Source organism: Atractosteus spatula, chromosome 7, assembly GCF_055471065.1.
Source record: "Atractosteus spatula isolate fAtrSpa1 chromosome 7, fAtrSpa1.hap1, whole genome shotgun sequence".
Lineage (NCBI taxonomy): Eukaryota > Metazoa > Chordata > Actinopteri > Semionotiformes > Lepisosteidae > Atractosteus > Atractosteus spatula.
This window is the reverse complement of record NC_142712.1, coordinates 40,132,888-40,151,461: the sequence shown is the minus strand read 5'-3', so window position 1 is coordinate 40,151,461 and position 18,574 is coordinate 40,132,888. Positions and strand designations below refer to the sequence as shown.

At 41.2% G+C, this 18,574-nt stretch overlaps 2 protein-coding genes across 3 annotated transcripts; one reads left to right on the top strand and one right to left on the bottom strand.

Moving 5' to 3' along the window:
* Positions 1-534: 534 nt before the first annotated feature.
* On the bottom strand, positions 535-7,448 carry LOC148830978 (acidic mammalian chitinase-like). The gene is made up of 8 exons (XM_088921192.1): positions 7,392-7,448; positions 7,074-7,239; positions 6,357-6,481; positions 4,574-4,697; positions 3,937-4,122; positions 3,075-3,191; positions 2,581-2,722; positions 535-1,858 (listed from the first exon to the last, which is right to left on the bottom strand). The coding sequence occupies exons 2-8, from the start codon at positions 7,227-7,229 to the stop codon at positions 1,569-1,571; spliced, it is 1,140 nt and encodes a 379-aa protein (XP_088777318.1). The 5' UTR covers positions 7,230-7,239; positions 7,392-7,448; the 3' UTR covers positions 535-1,568.
* Positions 7,449-11,122: 3,674 nt separating this feature from the next.
* On the top strand, positions 11,123-18,370 carry LOC148830977 (uncharacterized). Of its 2 annotated transcripts, XM_088922276.1 has the most exons (6): positions 11,123-11,191; positions 12,553-12,590; positions 14,093-14,243; positions 15,569-15,678; positions 16,065-16,129; positions 17,415-18,370. In XM_088922276.1, exons 2-6 carry the CDS (start codon positions 12,569-12,571, stop codon positions 17,574-17,576), a joined length of 510 nt encoding a protein of 169 aa, XP_088778402.1. In that variant the 5' UTR covers positions 11,123-11,191; positions 12,553-12,568; the 3' UTR covers positions 17,577-18,370. The 2 variants fall into 2 exon arrangements, with proteins under 2 accessions (XP_088778402.1, XP_088778403.1); XM_088922277.1 differs by lacking the exon at positions 11,123-11,191 and having other exon boundaries at positions 12,471-12,590.
* Positions 18,371-18,574: the final 204 nt, after the last annotated feature.

The window sequence follows — 18,574 nt, the reverse complement described above, 5'->3', positions numbered from 1 at the left end:
GTTGGGAGAGCAGTGGCTCAGAATCTGCTTGGAATAAGGAGGCCCTCCTGCACCTTGAGATAAAGGGACAATAGCAGAGAGATTGCTCATCAGAGTTGACTAAAGACAGATGATGCAATAGGCATCTGATTACATTGTCCATAAGATTACATTAATTGACATTGATCTAATTTGGAATTTCTCCTCCTTACCGAATATAACTAAACTTCAGCATATTTTACACCTCAGTTAATGTTTCAATTCGGACAGAGACCAAAAGGCCTGTGATTTACCCTCAGAGACCAAAAGGCCTGTGATTTACCCTGATTTACCCTCAAATTAAAAATGAAATAATCTTTCATATAAGTCCCATTAGGTATTTAGTACCAAAATGTAAAACTGTTCACTGCACATTCATTTGATTTTTCCTTCACAAAATGTTAGATGTTATCGAAGATCTTGCAACTGTACAGCATGTGCTATAATAACACTGTACAGAAAAGCCCACAAGCTTATAAAAGCAAACTTGCAACACAAAAAAGACAATGCTTTGCTTGTAGAGGAAAGTTTTTATTATATTAAGACTGTAGGGAAAGGAGGAGATTACTGTGTTAAAACACTGACACTGTTACATGTGTGGTTTACGGCACTATGGTAGACTGGTTCCAGATGGAGTTGTGTGGTTTTATCAGCATCACTACCAAGGGCTCCTAGTTCATTCAGCTGAAGGAGGTGTTTCCTACTTTTTGCTTTCTGCACTGTTCCCCTATCCTGTGAGAACGTAACCGAATTAAACTTTTTTCTTCCTTAAGCATGTTTTTAGCAGGTCCCCAATCTTAAAATTGTTTTAAAAGTCATAGAGATAGGAAATGTGTTGTTTAACCACTAACGTGTAACTGGAAATAGTTTCTTCTGAGTGACAGTGTGACCAGAGGGCTGCATTCATAAAGAGAACGTAAGGCAACGGTTGGCTATGAGCAGCTCAGTGAGTATTAAATGAGGCAGCTGCAGTTTTCACTGACGGGTGCAAAGTGTTATCTGAAAGATTTAGTTAGCTTTACAAGTTCCCCTTTTAAACCACCACAGTTTTACTTTGCAAAACCAGAGTGTCCCAAGCCTCTTACCCAGGAGCTCCTTAATTACTTTTCAGGCAGAAACAGACTAACGATGGATCCGACATCTCTGATTCCAGAGAATGAGAAGCAACACTTCCCGTCAGTGAAAGCCGCGATCTTTAAGCGGCTCTTCCGATTTACAAAAAAAACAAAGTTGCAATGGTCTGAGAAAATAAAAATGAGAGCAAAGTGATAGGGAAGGAAGACAGCAGACACGATGGTGCTCAAAACCAATTGGAATTGCTGATAATAGAAAGCTAATTACTTTCAAAATCAGAGGTGCGGGTACAGACTTTCTCTGTGGCTGACCCTGGAATTCAGGCTTTGCCACAGTGTGGTTTGGTGATTCAATGTGGTGTCCGCCATATCCCCGCCTGCGGCAGCCTTGCCTCGCTGCTTGTGTTTATGGATGCAGCCCTCTGAAGGAGGTCTTTCCTTGCCGATGTGTGCGGAGCAGTCTGCCTGCTGAGACGTCTAGGCCCAGTTGCAGCAGGAGCAGCTGGAGTCAAACACCAGCCCCTGAGCGCAGTTCTGGAAGTAGGTCTGGCCGTTATTGCACTCGTAGAACTGGGTCTTGTTCGTGGGGTCTGCATACAGACCGTTGGCTTTGCCAACACAGAAGCTTCCGTTCATCCCACTGGTTCCACTGCCGGAGCTGCCCCCGGATCCGCCCCCGGAGCTGCCCCCAGATGCGCCTCCCGTGCTTCCTCCAGTGGTCGTCAGGCCCTTGATGGGGGGCAGGGGGGTCGCAGGGGGCGTACAGGCTGGGGAAAGAGCACAGGAGGGTGTGACAGTAAATGGTCTTTATAAGATTGGCTCTGTCTGGCCTGTGCTGTCTTTGCTCAGCTGAAATACACTAGGGGAAAAGCATTGGTCTCCCATATGTCTTTAATGAATATGTTTACAGAAGAAACATTTCCTTACATGTGCACTGCTGTGCAAGTGTTAAGCATAATAAGAAATTTTCAAGGTGAGACCACCCAGGTTAAGTACCCCTTTTCTCATGAAGAGTGCCATAAAATTTTCAATGACTGACCCTGGACATTCAGTCAGGTCCTCAGTCAAACATCGCATTGGTTACCATACTGGAATTTTATTTTTCTGGAAATTCTGATCCAGATGGAAGAGCACCACCTGCTGGTCTACCAAATATCCCCTATTCCAGTACTGGTGAGGTCCAGTATTGTTTAGCTTCTGGGAGCTTATGAGATCAGGACAAGGTGACAATATTGCTGCCACAACTTAAACACAGATCCATGATATAAGCCTAGCATGAGGATCAAAGATTTACTCAGAGCCTCCACCCCCACACTGCCATGACAACAATTCAGATTGTTACCACTACAGCTCCGTTTGGGTGTTTACCCTCTGGGGTCCTGAAAGAAATAGTTAGGCTGGGTCTTTGTGTCGATTCAACAGGAGGCTGATCCAGGAGGTGGTTGGCCTCCTTTACTGTTATTTGTTGCTTCTCACTGTAAGCACTTACCCACTTGATCCAGACCAAAGGCTTTGTGGAGAACGTTGATCAGAGGATTTTTCCCCTGGTTACAGAAGGTGCCCAGGTAGTCATCCATGTCAAGAGTCCAGACCATGGCACCTCCAAAGTTATTCTTCATTAGCCATTGTGCCTACAAAAAATTAAGAGCAGGCAGACTTAGGACAAAATGGAGGAGGCGTTTCTTTCTACAAAATGCCACAAAGGCCCTGTAATGACCTATCTTCCATGCTATCAAAGCTGACACACAGGGGACATTTGAAGAAATGCCCAAATTACCTGTAAGCTAATTTGGAAGCAAACATTAAACATGCAAAATGGTCCAGTTGGCCTACTATTATTTGTTGCCTTGCTTTCTCTTATTAGCCTTGTGACCAGCATCCTGAATTAAAACCATGGGCTACATCATGTAAAATGACAAGGACGATAGGAATCTGAGACTCTCTAAAGTTGGATCTAAAGAAGTCTAAAGAGGATCTGCTTACCTTGATCCCAAAACTCCTGATATTGTCAAAACCGACCCACTGCGTTCCTTTGTAGGCATAGGGAACGTCCTGCACTTCGTTCCACACAAATGTTGCCCCTTCCAAAAAGCCACAGATCTGTAACAGGGGGAGAGATAGTCCCTGATTCATGTGCACACCTTCCTCAGCCCTGCAGCAAACACTGACCATAACAAACCTCATGAGAGCTGCACGTTTAGCAGGGTGGGTGGCATGAAGTAAAAAAATCACAGAAGAACAAGCGAACAACTCAAGTCAAAAGTCACTTTCATTTCATTGGTCTGTTACAAATTGCTTTAAAATGTAGGAACCCCCACTCCACTCACTGACCACCCCACATGTAGAACCTCTTCAATACAATATCAAGAACTTCCTGAACACGTTGTACTCCATATGGTTTTTGAAATATTTATATCCTAGTCCCATCCCATTCCTCTGACAGGATCACCTTCTGCTGAGGCCGTGCTGACACTGATGCTGAGTAGGACAGAGCTGCATGTTTCACCAGCCCCATCAGTTTTCAACAGGACTGGATCTGGGAAATGGGATTGTCTGGGAAAATGATGGAAATCGGTCTCGTTCTAATCAGGCTACCCAAGCATTGCCTGCCATTGAGACAATCTACTATTCCTTTTCCTATGGTCCTAATATTGTGTCCAGTGATTTTATTGTTTTCCAAACACAAACACACAGATTCTTAAGCCACACTTTCCACAAGCTTTACTTTATTAGACTAAACTGGCATGTCAGTCTCTTCCTGAGCTCCATGGTGGATGTGCACTGTACTCACACTGTGACTGATGAAATTGTGTCATTAAATCAATCAATACCAAGGATCCTGTACCTCAAAGTAGGCCAGCTCTCCAGCCTCCTGCGTGTACTTTCCCGGAGCTCCAGCACCAGAGATGGGGGCGCCCACCCCATGATCAGCGGCGTTTCTCAGGGTGAAGGTCTGCCCGTAGGTGGGAAACCCAACCAGCAGCTTCTCCGCTGGGGCCCCATTGTCCTTCCAGTAATTCATGGCATAGTTCTACAAAGAAAAACACTTGCTACTGGCTGTGCTGGCCCATATGAAAAATGAGAAACCTGAAGCTACAGTAGCCTTGCTTGCTGAAATGATTTCCTGTCAAACTGTGCTGCACTGTGCTCCTACCTTTAAAAAACCTACAAGATCACTCAGGGCAAAACGTGAAACATGAATGCCATCATAAATGTCTCACTGCTGTTACCTCTCCGGACACTCCTGGTGTTAATTAGCCTGCATGTCTTAATGAGTGTCCATGTAATTCTTCTTCATATAATTATTCTGTTTCTTGTTAAAACAGTGTTTCAACAAGACTGGCGGATGTCAGTCAATAATAATTTATACAGGAGGGCAATAGAATCATTAGCTGTTCACTGTTTGAGGACAGATGTAAGACATTGAGAGGAGAAAGGTAGAAGAAGCTGCAGGTCGCTCTGGCCGAAGTGGTGGCACTCACGATGTTGAAGTAAATGTCTCCACCCTGGTCTGCGGGCCCCCGGTACAGAGGGCTGTTCTCTCCAGTGAAGGTCTCCCAGGAGCCGTGCATGTCGTAGGTCATCACGTTGATCATGTCCAGAGCCCTGACAGAGGGAGACAGGGGGGAAACAGGGAGAGGGGGAGAAAGAGAAAGGCAGGGAGAGCAAAAAAGAATGGGAGATGAGGACAATGCTAATGCTGGGAAATTCTTAGGGGCACTATTCTTGTTTTTGTATGGACTGTAGAAATTTATGCTCGTGTTACTCACCAGTTAATTTTTTATTTCTTCGACAACCCAAACCACAATGCCATTATGAGGTTGGTCATATTATACCTTACTAAAAATTCAAAGTTAAAATAAATTCTGTCTTAAACTGATCTAGATGTATTTCAAATGTTTTCATATGAGAGGCGAAAAGGCCACGTGCATTTTCTTTTTGTGCTGCTTGGCCGGAGACGGTCTGTTTTCCAAAGCTATCGCAAATAAATTTGCAAGTTAAACTTGGAAGCCCCCAAGTAAAACTGAGTCTTTGTTTCAGATTTTGCAGAAGTTACCTTTGATCTTATTCAAACATGCCAGCAGCAAGCGTCACGTATTTGTGCCCTGAACCAAACAAGAAAACTAACTCTTGCATCCATGGAGAAGAAGATAAGTATAACAAATATACCTGAACAATACATTACTTGTGCATCAACATTTCACCCCATTCAGGGCTTAAACCACACTTAAAATAGCAAATTACAAAGAAACTTTGTCTTGGAGGGCCACAATCCACATTATTTTAGAGGTACTATTTATATTAATTAATGATCTGGAAACAGTGGTAATGTTGTATTTACCAAATGAGCAAAAAAATTGTTTCAAATAATGTTATTAACAGTCTAGAGTGGAATGATGACAAGGTTACCCAGCAGCATCAGAGTGAACACCAGCTGTCTAGAATAATTATTGAACTAGGGACCTACGTCAGCTGCCTTTCACCATATGGATAGAATAGCAATTCAAGCACCATCTTAATGATGAACAGTTCATTAAAAATAAAATCGGATTAAGGTCTAACCCGATTATTCATTGGTGCCAAAATCTTATCATGGTGAGAAGACAGTACAATATGAAAAGAACAGATAAAAAGAAGGCATCACACATATGATTGACGGGTAAATCCTTTTAAGACCCTGCAGGAGTCCCCTAGCTCATTTCCTGAGTTACATGGTGCAAGCACATCAGACATTGACTGCTTAAAAGATGAGTGTGCAGTAAGTTTGCCAGATAGGAAGTTGCAGCCTCATGGACTTCTCAGATGGAGAGGGCTCAGCAGAAGAGCCGTTAGTTCTCATTGTGCATAAAAAGCTTCATGTGTCAAAAAAGTCATGTCCTGTCTATCAGAAGGTGAAAGCCCACTTCCATAAGAAGTATTTGTCCCCTGTGCAATACAACTGCTCAATGCATGTATGTAAATGTAGTCCCCCACTACCTATTTATCCATTTATTTCTGTATTATATACTGTTGTTATGATTTCATGTGCTTTTATGGGACTTTTATGTTTTGCTTGTGCGTTTTGTACTTTTATGGGAGAAGCCAAAGACAAATTTCCACAGCAGTGGACAATAACGTATCTATCTATGTACAGTAATCTTGTTCAGAGTGAAAAGGGTTACAGTTTAGTAAATAGTTTCCACTTGATTAAAATCTACAAAAAAGGTTTCTGAGGTTCCTATCTCACAGAAGATAGGAACCTCAGAAAGAGCTGGCGACACCTACTGGCCAAGTTTGGGGATCTGGTAAGCGGACTGAATGGTTCCGAGACCGGAAGAGACGGCTGCAGACATCAAGAGCCGGGCTCTGTGGGTCTCCTGTGCCTCCTTCTCAAAGGCTGCCCGCATTTCCTGGAAAACGCCAGAATTCCAGACAGGTTCACTCTTCATTACTGATTGCTTAAACGAGGCCATCAGCAGGCTTCGGATGAAGCTCTCATTGCTGTGTTTAAATACTTGTTTACAACCACAAATAAAGTGAACTGCTCCACCAGATCTCGGTTACAACACACAAACAGTTACAGCAATAGAAAAAGAGAAGGATGCCAGAGACTTTAAAGGAAATTGTAACCTGACTTTTAGAAAAAAGTAGAACCTGGGTTTTTTTGAGCATGTAGTTACCTTCCTCTTTTTCACTGCTAGTATACTTACTCCCAAAAAACTACTCCTAGAGCATTTAATCAATTTGTCCCAGTACTTTTTTCAGTCCTATTGAATAGTTTTCAGCTCTAAAGCTGTTAGAGATTTAAAAGCAAATTACTAGATATCACAATTAATTAAAAATCAGCCACTCTTCAGCACCTCAAGACAGCCAGAAAATCATTATCTTAAATTCTTAATTCCATTGCGAGAATAAGAGCTCAGCTGGGCCACGTTTGAGGATGGTTGTTGTACAGCTAGCAGTGGTACCCGTTGCCAAGGTGACCACAGAAGACAGACTGACCTCCAGTAGGACGGAGTAGAGCTGTTGGTCCTGCGGAGGGCTCCCCCTGTTGGCTGGGTACTCCCAGTCTATATCCAAGCCGTCAAACTCATACTGCCTCAGGAATTCGATCACGGAGTTGATGAAGATCTGACGGGTCCCGGCCTGGGCCACCATGTTGCTGAATCTGCGCCCGGGAGGAGGAGAAAAAAAATCCCTAGTAAATTTCATTGCTTCCCATACTCGCGACACACAGCAATTTACAACACAGCATTTCTGGAATAAACGACTGTGGTCCTGTTCTCTGCCAGAACATCACAAGTTTAGTGAGATTCCTACCCTGAAGATCCGAAATTCCATCCCCCTACGGACAGCAGGGTCTTCAGATTCCCATTCCTAGGAAGGGGGTACGATAAGAAATCACAGAACAAAGTGAACTCATTAGCAACAAGCAGAGCTGAATCCAGCTTTTTTACCACACAAAACCTTAACTCTAAACTTGCCCTTCTGCTAGCACTCGGTATACATTTTTACGTCATCTGCACAATTTAAATACACAGCTACGGGCTCCACTATTTGTTACTGATATAAATAGTTTTACTGAGCCTTGTATGTATAATACCTAACTGTTAAAAGCTGTCTTTAATAAAGGCCTCAGACACATAGTTAGAATAATCTGCTATAGTGTTATTAAAAGCAATCATCTCACAGTGTTTTACAATATGTTTTTTACTAACGAGTAAATAATAAATATGTAAAAATGTATTTAATCAAAGGATGGGCGTGTAACAGCAGGGCAGGTGACTCTTATGAAAGAAATAATAATACCTTTTCATTTAAGTCATTTAAGGCTGAAAAATACTACATTTTCTGCCATGTAAGCAACAGAAATCACTAGAAACTACTGTACATGCCTCATACAGAAGTGTATTTTAAGTGTACTTAAAATAATATTGTGAATGTAGCTCACTTTTCTACTTGTTGAGTGCAGCTGTCAGGAGAGCCTGCAGCCCGGAAGAGAACTCACTTGTTCTTGAGGGCGTTGAACTCGCTGTAGAGCTCAACGTCATTCCACTCGTAGGTGGCCAGCTTGTTGTCTTTCATGGTGGCAAAGGCATAGAGCAGATGGGTGCACAGGCAGGGGTCGATGTTGGTGGGCATGTAGACTGTGGGTGGGGGCCTGTACTGCGCCCAGTTGGTGAAGTAGCATGACAGGATATAAGAGGACCCTAAGGTTGAGGAGAGATGGAGATTTCAATAGATGCTAATTAATGATCGGGACAAGAGCAGGGTACAATTTTTTTATTAAGTTCTCAAATGACAAAAAAGTTCTCTGTTCTAGCTGTGTGATGCACCAACAAGTACCATACACAGATGTCAGTCTCACTAAAACTGCTGGACAGTGGAGCTTGCTCACTGGCTTGTGAAACGATATGGGGGTGTTTGTGTTGCCTCTAAATTACATCTGCAGATTCATCTGATTATCCAGAAATCCAATGTAAATTGTTCTGGCATTTAATGCCCCATATTCTTAAAATGGGACAAGCACATGTGTACCCCTGGTTATTACACAATTTAAAACAGATTTTACTCTGTGTTCGGCAAAGATATTGGCATTCCGTAAAAAAGTAATTGAGTGACAAGACCCACATATTAGAGTAGGGTTTACAGCACATGTCCGAGAAAACATGGCTTTTGCATGCACATTTGTACAATAGGGAATAAGGTTTCCTGTTGATTCTGTGTTGCTTTCAAAGTTCGATTATTCTCTTTTCTACACGAAATCAAAGCTTTATGTGGCAAACTAGCATCAGGCTGTTCTTGAAATGAATTTAGCTGCCCATCACCTGTGAAAAGGTGCAGTGATTTAACTTACCGAGCTGCACGTGCAGCAGCGCAGACAGGACTGTCAGGGAATAAGAAAGGAAACAAGTGTGAACTTTCAGAATGCAGGGTGCAGAATGCAAAGACTCAATTGACACCATCGGCAGTCACACCTGGACACAAAGTACACAAAAGTCACAAAAATATGGGAATTATGTATCCCATATTTGGATTATCAAAGCCATGTTTTTATCAATACAGATATCAGACTGTTTTATGATGGTTCTAACTTTAATTGTGGAGTTGTGTGACATTCTAGAGTTTTGAAGCATACCTTTGCTGCTTTTTAAAATGTCAATCAATTTAAGATTATGGTAAACTAGGGAGATACTTTGACAAAACATGCACTGTTTACCAAGAAGACAATGGACAATGTACCATTGTATTTTTCTGCCTACAATGAGAAGATACAGCAAAGGAGACATTAGTTTCTGATAGCAAACAACAGTTTGTTCTTCATATTTTGCTTAGTTTTACTCACCACATGCCAGTAGTATTTTGCCCATTGTTGCCTTTGTACAAAACGTTTGTGGTGTCAGATTTACTCTTTTATACTTTTCCTACCTCTGTCCACGTATCTAAGCTTTTATTGTGTTCTGTTAGTATTTACTGTACATTAAGATTAAGGTCCATTACTGCAGATTGACACAAGCGTGTGTGCACATCTTGACAAAAGGAAAGTGAACAATATCGCTTTCCATGTTTCCTGGATGCTTTCCAGGAATATGTATGTTTGACGTTCCTTCTGCAGGAAGATAAGAGCGGCTGTTATTAATCCATTTAGTCTTAAAAATAAAAGAGTTTTTTGGACTCGGTGCCAACAGTCGGAAAAATCCTATTCTCCATATCTCACGCTCAAGAAAAAATAAAATATCTATGCGCCTGGAAAGCGGACTGCTTAGATCTGATAAAAGTTGTGCAATGAATGAATATTTGGAGCAGTACACTCTCAAGAACACAAGGACATGAGAATATAAGGTTAAAATTCAGAGCTGACCATTTGAGCCATCTATAACTCTTTCAACTCCTAGCACCTTATTGATCTGAGGATGAAGGTTATCCAGGGTATCAGCTTTAGTGACATCAGTGGGTAACTTGTTTTAGACACCCACAACCAGTGTCAGGGCAAGATATTTTTAAATAGAGATATTTAAAAAAATGTATTCTACTTGGTTGACTTTTCCAATACTATTGGGTACTTGTGTCAAAAATCCTTTTTGATATACTAAAGTGTTCCAATATAAGAACATCATAATATTTTGTGAGTTGTCAGTATATCTGGGGATTGAACACTCTTACACTTCAGACTGTTCAAATTCAATATTGACCCTTTATTACAACTTAATAATGATATGAAGCTTATCTAGCCCCTCGCCCCCATTTTTTCCAAAGGATTGCCAGCACTGTAAGTAATAACAAATGCTTCAAATGCCATTTTAGTGTTTGAACAGCTAAGTGGTGTTATGTAAAGGGTTATCTTTACATTGGCATTTTATCCAAGACAAGCAGCTGGTAAAAAAAAATCTGGGGAAAAAAAAACAGAGAAACGGGTTTATTTCACCCAGTTATCACTTTTGAGACCTGCAAAGAGATATTTTTGGTCCATGTAGTTGCAATGCAGAAAATCAGTAAGGTTCCTGTTTTCTGTTGCTCTCTGCTGTTTCAGCCTTAACAAGATCTAAACTGAAAGCTTAATCCAGTATTAGAGTGGTGCTCCAAAAACTGTAGTCTCTTGGTGGCCTCAGTGAAGGATGCACCGCTCCTCCTGCTCCTCCAATCAAAGCCAGTTCACCTGTAAGACACTCTAGAGATGGAAACCTGTCAAAATATGAGGTGGGCTTTTCAGAGGCGAACAACTGCAGGTAATCATTCCCCAAGTACAACACAGGATATTCCAAACTACATGTGTACACAATAAAAACACAACCAGTAATTCAAAATTGTAAAAGATATTAATCAGCACTTTCTGCCATCAGGGGTCACATCCACAGCAGCAGAATCTGTCTGTTACAAGCCATAATCACACTGACGTGATGTGTTTTCAACTTCTGTGCTGTTCCCTTCTTCAAGAGATTCGTACTGAATGTGTACAGTATTGCAAAAAAATATTGCAAACCTACTGATGTGTGAGAGCTATGCAAAACGGTTTAAAAAGGGAAGTCATAAAAGATCAACTGCACAGTAAACTGCAATAGCACTGAGCTATAGTGCACAATAGTTGGTTGGAGAACAAAACTGCTGTGTGAGTCTTTAAGGTAAGAGCACATTATTATTTTAACATGAAGGTATTAACTCAGTCCATCTAGGTTGATTTTTTTTCCCTGCCTGTAATCTCTCCTATAACCAGTTATGTCTTTTTAAAAACAAGAACTAACCTGAATTTTGATTTCCTTTTCTGTTAATTCAATGCATAGCTGTTTTCAACATGAATGAAAAACATTTGTGATATCCATTATCCTTTTATTACTTACTGTATGATAGAATAACACACTGTGTAAATGAAGGCAAATGGGGAGAAATGAATTTCAGAAAACTAAAATGAAAGGAATGAATTTGTATTTGGATTTCAACCAAAATATCATAGTGGAACGCACACATTTAAATAATACAAGTAGGTAGCTTCATCAGCATGCGTAGGTTGCAAAGGAACAAGTAAAGGTTTATTCCATGCTGAAAAGAAACACAATGTTGTTTAACTTGTTTAATTCATATCTGTGTATACTGTATTTGTGTAGTTAAGAATTGTTATCGTGAGTACTGCAGAGTGAAATGAAGAATTATTTGGTGGTTGTGAAGAATGCCCATGGTAAGGTAATCTAGATTGTCAGCTTATCCATTATTTGACTTCAAAAGCCTGTGAACTTCATGAGGAAAGTTCAAACATGTATTTCAAAACGAGCAGGGAGCAGCTCAGAGAGTGCCCCACAGCTCATTCAGCACAGCTCGAGAAGGAGCACAATGGGTCAGTGGACACGGCAGTACTGGGTTGTCAGTGATGAGCCTTGCTGCTGTAGCTGACGTTGCCTGCAGTGCTGTTACCCTTTCATTCAGCACTGAACTACCTGATATAGACCTGTCTGAATGGCCTGGTGAATGTCTTGAAGAGAAATTCGAGGGCCTATGCAAATCCAACAGGAAAAACATGTTTATAGCTTTTCCTTTACTGCATGGGAATTTAAGGCAGTTGGGGATAACTGTTTAATCAGCTACTGTAGCATGATTGCATCTGAAATTCTTTTCCCGTGACAAAGCAGAATCATAAAAGCTCTTGTTCAACCCACCACAGAGGTTCAGCTCACAATTGACATTGAAGCTCACTGCAGGTTGTGATCCTGTGGGAGAGCAAACATAACTGAATGCTGAGTTGTGCAGGACCATTTGGGTGTTCTTTAAACCTGTGCTTTTTGTCACAAAGGTTCATTAATTATTTTGTTTATGCATTAAAAGGATGGACAAAGGCACCCAGTTCTATCACATTTCCTGACATACAATTTCAGGAAAAGTATTTATTAAAGTGACAAACTATGGCAACACAGATTTATTTCAAGAGCTATATGTTATAATTCATCATTATAAATTGTATTCTCTCTAAATGACTCATACTTTACCCACACAGGACATACGAGACAATAATGGGGAGCGGACCGTCCAAAGGTAAGAACGAGATCAATTAAAAAGAGTGATGAAAATGCTTAAGTGCCACACATAATGGAGAAAAGGTTAGATTCCTGGACTCTTTGTAATGTCCAAACCATTACACAACAGGAATGACATCAAATTGGCAAATTATGTTTTGCTGAACTGAAACAATATGAGCAGACTCCATCAAAAACGTGACAACCACTCAGCCAAGCAAATAATGTGGAAGTCACTTAACAATTCTGTTGGCAAGTCTGTGGCAATGTGACACTTGTTCTTGCAATCTATTCAGAGGCACAGTGTAATATTAATTTCCCGCTGTTACGTTTGGCAACATTCTGACATACTAATAACATATTAATGTCCACCAAGTAATATCTTCTCTAATGTTTCTGCAAATTTTACTACAATGTTACAAGTTTCAAATTTAATGTCATATGTGTCACGGACGTCCAAAGGGACTAACCGTGGAGAGCAGGAGAGCGGATAAAGACCCATATGCGTAGCGGCGGAACGGGAAAAAGGCCCGGGCTCGTTAGTGCAAAGAGTTCAGGAGTGCCGTATAGAAACCTTTGCCCTCAGGGAGCGGACATGGGGCGACCTGGTGCTAGGCGGGTCTCAGGACATCCGAATGTCAATGCTGAGCAAGGGCAGAGTGCAAGACCCGGAAATATATAGCCCAAGGGAAAGAGAAGACCAGCCAGGCAGGAAACTAGGGACAGGACAGAGTAGGAGCGCTCTCTGGCTGCAGAGGGCATGACAATATGTACCTGAGTACCTGAGTACAATGGAATGCTTACTTGCGTGTTTCCTCACATGACAAATGACAGAACAGATTGACATCACAAATTGTTGGAGACAAGAACATTAAGCAATAGCAATATGTTCCATGTTAACAACATAGTGGAAAGTAGCATGAACCTGTGGTTAGCAGCAATATACAGTACTTGAGATTATTAATGAATACAATAGCAGCAGTTTACATTAGAGGGGTTTACAACTGAAATCTCTAACAGCAATCACATAGCAGCAATATGCAAAACCCAAGTAGTGACAGTATTGTGAGTTCAGTACTAAAGCAGTGATAGAAGAACTAAGCATTAAGAGGTGGCGTTCAGAATTCTTATGGCTATGAGAAAGAAGCTTTCTTTGAACCTAGGAAAATCACCAGAAAAAAGAGGTTAGTTTGAAGTGCCTAGCAAGAAGAAACAATAAGAAAACAAAGTATTGTTTTTCTTAGCCAAGGATTCCTGGTCATGGTTACATGCAATAACAGCACAGAGCCGGGTATGATGCCATAACACCCAAGAACATCACATACTCCTGCACAGGGATGCAGTTATGTGTAGCAGGTTTCTCAGTTGTGTGGAGAAGGTGTGGTTTGTCACAGGGATGCCAGTGTGTCAAGATAACAAGAATCAGATCTCAGAGGGGGATGGGCTCACATGTATTCTTGATGAAAGCCATCCAGAATTGTGAAGCCCCATTCAAATTGTTCTTGTACCTTTTGTATACAGTAACAACCACAAAACCAACAACTACAACTACTACAACTATTACAACTCCTACAACTATTACAACTCCTACAACTATTACAGCTACTACCACCACGATCCCAACGACTACCCCCAAGGCATTAACCCCTGTTCCTGCAACACCCTCTCCTGGGTAAGTTAGTCATTTAAGACTTTTCAAAAGAAAGAAAAGCTCTGGACCATGGTCTAAAATTCTAAAGCTTATGCTTTTAAAAGCCATTTTAAAAGGGTTTGTTTTTGATAATTAATTGACCAAAGCTCTGCATTAAGTCTGTCATTTTTTTTATCAAAAGAAGAAAATTAAGAAAAAAAAATTAAAAAGTGTTTAACGCTCATTTAGTGTAAGGGTAAAACCCTACAGAACTTTCCCTCAAAGCATTTTTCTTTTGTCTGGTGTGGAGCTCACTCTGTTTAACAAAAAAATAAACAACAACTGAAATTTCTCTGTCAATGATAAACAAGTCCCAAATTTAAAATCTCCAGATTAGAACTGACACTTCACAAGTCTTACACAAACACCATACTCATTGAGCAGAAAAGATATAACACCGAAAACAAGAAGTGGTTTAAATTTCTTGTAGCCATAAGTATTCATCTTTTAAACAAATCCATGATCATGAACTTTTATCAGTGTATTTGATCCTGCGAGATGCAGTTAGCCCACTAATTAATTGCATTATAAACTTAAATGTTTAATGGCCAATTTAAAATAGTTATTTTACAAGTCCTCTTGTTTATGTTGTAGATTGCTGAGTGGCAATAAAGTAGTGATCGAATAATTGATTGAGCTTTACAATACTTGCCGTAGCCGCTGAAATTTTGAACCCTTGAACCCAAAAGAAACAAGATAAAACTCAAATGTCTTGCGGAGGCTAGTGTGTGTCATCCCTACGATGCCATGTACCTGTGTTTGTTCTGTAAAAAGACATTATGTAACCTTTCAAAAAAGCATACAAATGTTGTGGAATACAAGGCTGATTTTTTTAAATCGATTTAGTAGATTTTTTAAATCCTCAGAAAAACAACAAGACAGGAAATGGTGCCTCCTCCTGGGTACTTGAGGTCTGCAACTCAATATGATTTATCAGTTAAAAGTGATTGGGCTTTATGACAACCGTCTGGAGAAAGAAACCCCAGCTCCTGCGCCTCACCAGCTCCCTTCAGTACAAATACGGAACATGTAGACTGTTCTAACCCCGAGTTCCTCATAGCAGCACCCCCTCGCTATCCCCAACCCCACTGCCTTTCTGATGGTGAGGCTCAGACTATCTTGTCCACATGGCCAGGCCGTCATCTCTCAAGCCAAGCAGGTTAAACCCAAAATATATGTGTAAATGCTCTGCTTTGATCACAACTGCATTGTCGGGGCTTCGTCTGCAACTACTTCCTAGGTCAGAGGTTGATTTGAAAATATATGTGATTTTCATTCATTCAAACACTTATTTATTCATTTCTCAGGATAAGTACAGAGGAAAGTATCATAATTGGACTGTCCTGCACTACGGTTGTTATCCTAGTGGTGATTGTGGTTGTTGTCTTCACTCTAAAGAGGAAAAACAAGGTTCTGGGTGAGTGTTTACCTGGCAGTCACACTTTACAATCTGCTCTCTAAAACTGCCCATGTTTTAAGGGTTTTCACCAAGTCCTCTGGTGCCCACCTGCCTCCTGAAGACATCAGGAGAATGAGTTAGTGGAGGGGTTTGAACCGAGCGCCATCAGTACTGACAGTGGAACCGAATTAACCCAACGGGCCGATGGAGCCTCAGCTTGGTTCTGATCTTTCTGTTGTACAGATGTACCCGTCATGAAATGCTTCATGGCAGCAGCATGGCTACGTAAAGAATACTGAACGCAATATAACCTGTTCAGATCGAGAGGGGTAATGGACAAGCGGAGAAACCATTCAAACTCTGTCCAGTCACTGACTGCAGCTCGGTTTGGATTTCTACTGCAGGAAAGCCTGAGGAAGGAGGACAGGAGGGAGACTCCAGCTCAGCAGTGAATGTGGACAGCAGACAGGTATGGAGCTTCCCTGTTGTGTCCCAGCTGATGGCTAAACGAAGGACACCTTCATCCTCCAGGACTTATTATCCAGGCCGGATAATAAATAGCCTCAAGGCTATTTTTCAAGTGGCGGACCTATACAAGCAGCCAAAAGCAAAGGCATTTTTCACATTATCAGAAGAATTAACATTGTTTAGGGATACAAATATTTAGAAACTCACAGTATGAGAATCAGTGGCTAAATATGCCACTTTGACACGGTCTCAGCTGCTAATCAAACTGGGAATTCCAGAGAATACTTTAATACAGGTACCTATAAAATATTTCACAGACGTGTGCACAGTGTAGAGTGTATTCTTAGGTTAAGGTTTCAATAGTGCCCTTTTGTCCATGTTTAATCAAGAATTACTAATTAATTGTATTTTTAGTCCTACCGATTTGGAATCTGAAACTGAGAAACAACTTGGGGTACCCCTGTAACCCTCTCACTAGCTTGGAGGAAACACACAGTGGTCAGAAGGCTGGAAGAGTGAAGCAGTGCTCAGTGACAGCACTGCAAGCAAGCTGCACAACACACCACAAGCTGAAGATACCCTTCTCCAGAGCACACTTGAGTTAGCATGACTGATAAATACTTCTCTTACTTCCCCTAGGGAAATCTTGGCCATTGTAGTCTATTGTCATAGCCTAGGCTTAAGCCCAGGCAGTCTAGACCACCGGACAAAACTCAGGCTTTGGGTAGATATCCTAACTGAATGAGCCAGCTAGAAATTTATCTTTTTTTATTCATTTCTAATAATTTCTAAGTGCAGTTAAAAAATTCTACAAATGTCTTAACAAACCTTTTCAAAACAATTTAGGAGCAATGGTCTTCCTCCTTCAAAACAATTTAAAAACTCTTTGCATGAAGGAAGATGTTTCGCGAGTTGAAGCTGTGTTGCAGTGACACAGCCTCCTTACACAGCTTCCACGCTGCACAGCTCTGTGCTTTCTCAACAACTGCAGTGACAAAAAAGGATCAGCAATAACTGGAAACAGGAACAGCCCACAAGAGGGGGACATCAAATTTGAAACTTTAGAAAAGAATTTCTTGTGGACATCCTGATGCACATTACAGAAATCTAGAAATATTTTAAAATTATTTTTTGCTTTTCCCTGGTTCCTGTCTGTATTAAAACTCATCTTTTCTAATTAGTACCCAAACATTCTGTCTCCCAGGAATTTTGTCAGAAAGTCCACGATAGCAAACGTTTGTCACTCAACAACGTGGTACAGTACATTGTGCTTTTTTTCTCTGTAGGCTGGGGAAAATACAACGTATGCAAATATCCAATTTCGGAATTCCAGGCGGGGGTCAGAAAGCTGCGTTACCTATGCCGAGGTGACTAATGAGGCCAGAAAACCAGCATACATCTCCTGCCCTGATGGGACTGAATACGCAGCTATAGCCCAGACGAGGTGAGCTGTGCTGTCCTGTGGGCACCACTGTGTTGGACCGCGTGAGGCCAGGAGAAACGTGAGAGACACAGAGGATCAACCATCCAGAACCTGCAAACTGGACAGTAACCGGGGGTCTGTCTACAAGAGGGGCTCACATCCTCATCCAATATCATTTGACTCAACGGTCTTTAGTTTGTCTCTGGAAAAAACCATGACCATGGCTCCTCCAGGAGCGATCAGGGCCCTACAACCATGAGATCAGATAGGCATCCAACATCTTGTGCAATCTGGGATCAAGGCCAGGAGAAAACCGAGTAGAAAAGGGCTGAAATCGTCAGTGTAAACTATTTCTTCTGATGATTATGAGTTCCCATGATCCATCACATGACTCATTTTGCTTTCCTAGACTGCGCTGTATGCAATGTAAGACACACATGACACATGAACTGGAGCATTCAGCTAGTCTGTCTTTTTATAGACTCAAGGCAGTTTATTTATTCTTTTGTCTTACCAGTTATGTCTTATTTGTAATTTCAAGCTGAAGACCAGTTTATGTACAGTAACAGTTATTTTCCTTGCTTGAGGGTATAACAGCAGCATATCATCCAAGATCTGAAACCATGACCCTCCATTCCAGAACCTGGAGCCCCTCATCACTACAGTACACTGCCTTATTCGTGCGAAAGATACCATTTTGGACTGTTTTTTTATGCTTGTTTTAAGGCCTTTTTATGAATCTATAAGTCACACTATGTAACAGGGTGGCATCAATAACCCCAGCGTGGAAAACAAATGTGTAAAACAAAACTGTTAAATAGGCAATGACAATAAACTTGTCAGACACCAAAACAGTCTCTTGCTTAATGCCAGATTAATTATTTCTAACATTAATCAACCGTAAAGGTCACATGTATCAAAAGTTAGTATTCATACATACTCTGAAATCAGTATAGACAATTTCTGAGTCGAGAGATGAGCACAATCTGAGCACAAGCTACAGATCAGTTCGTGCAGGTAAAC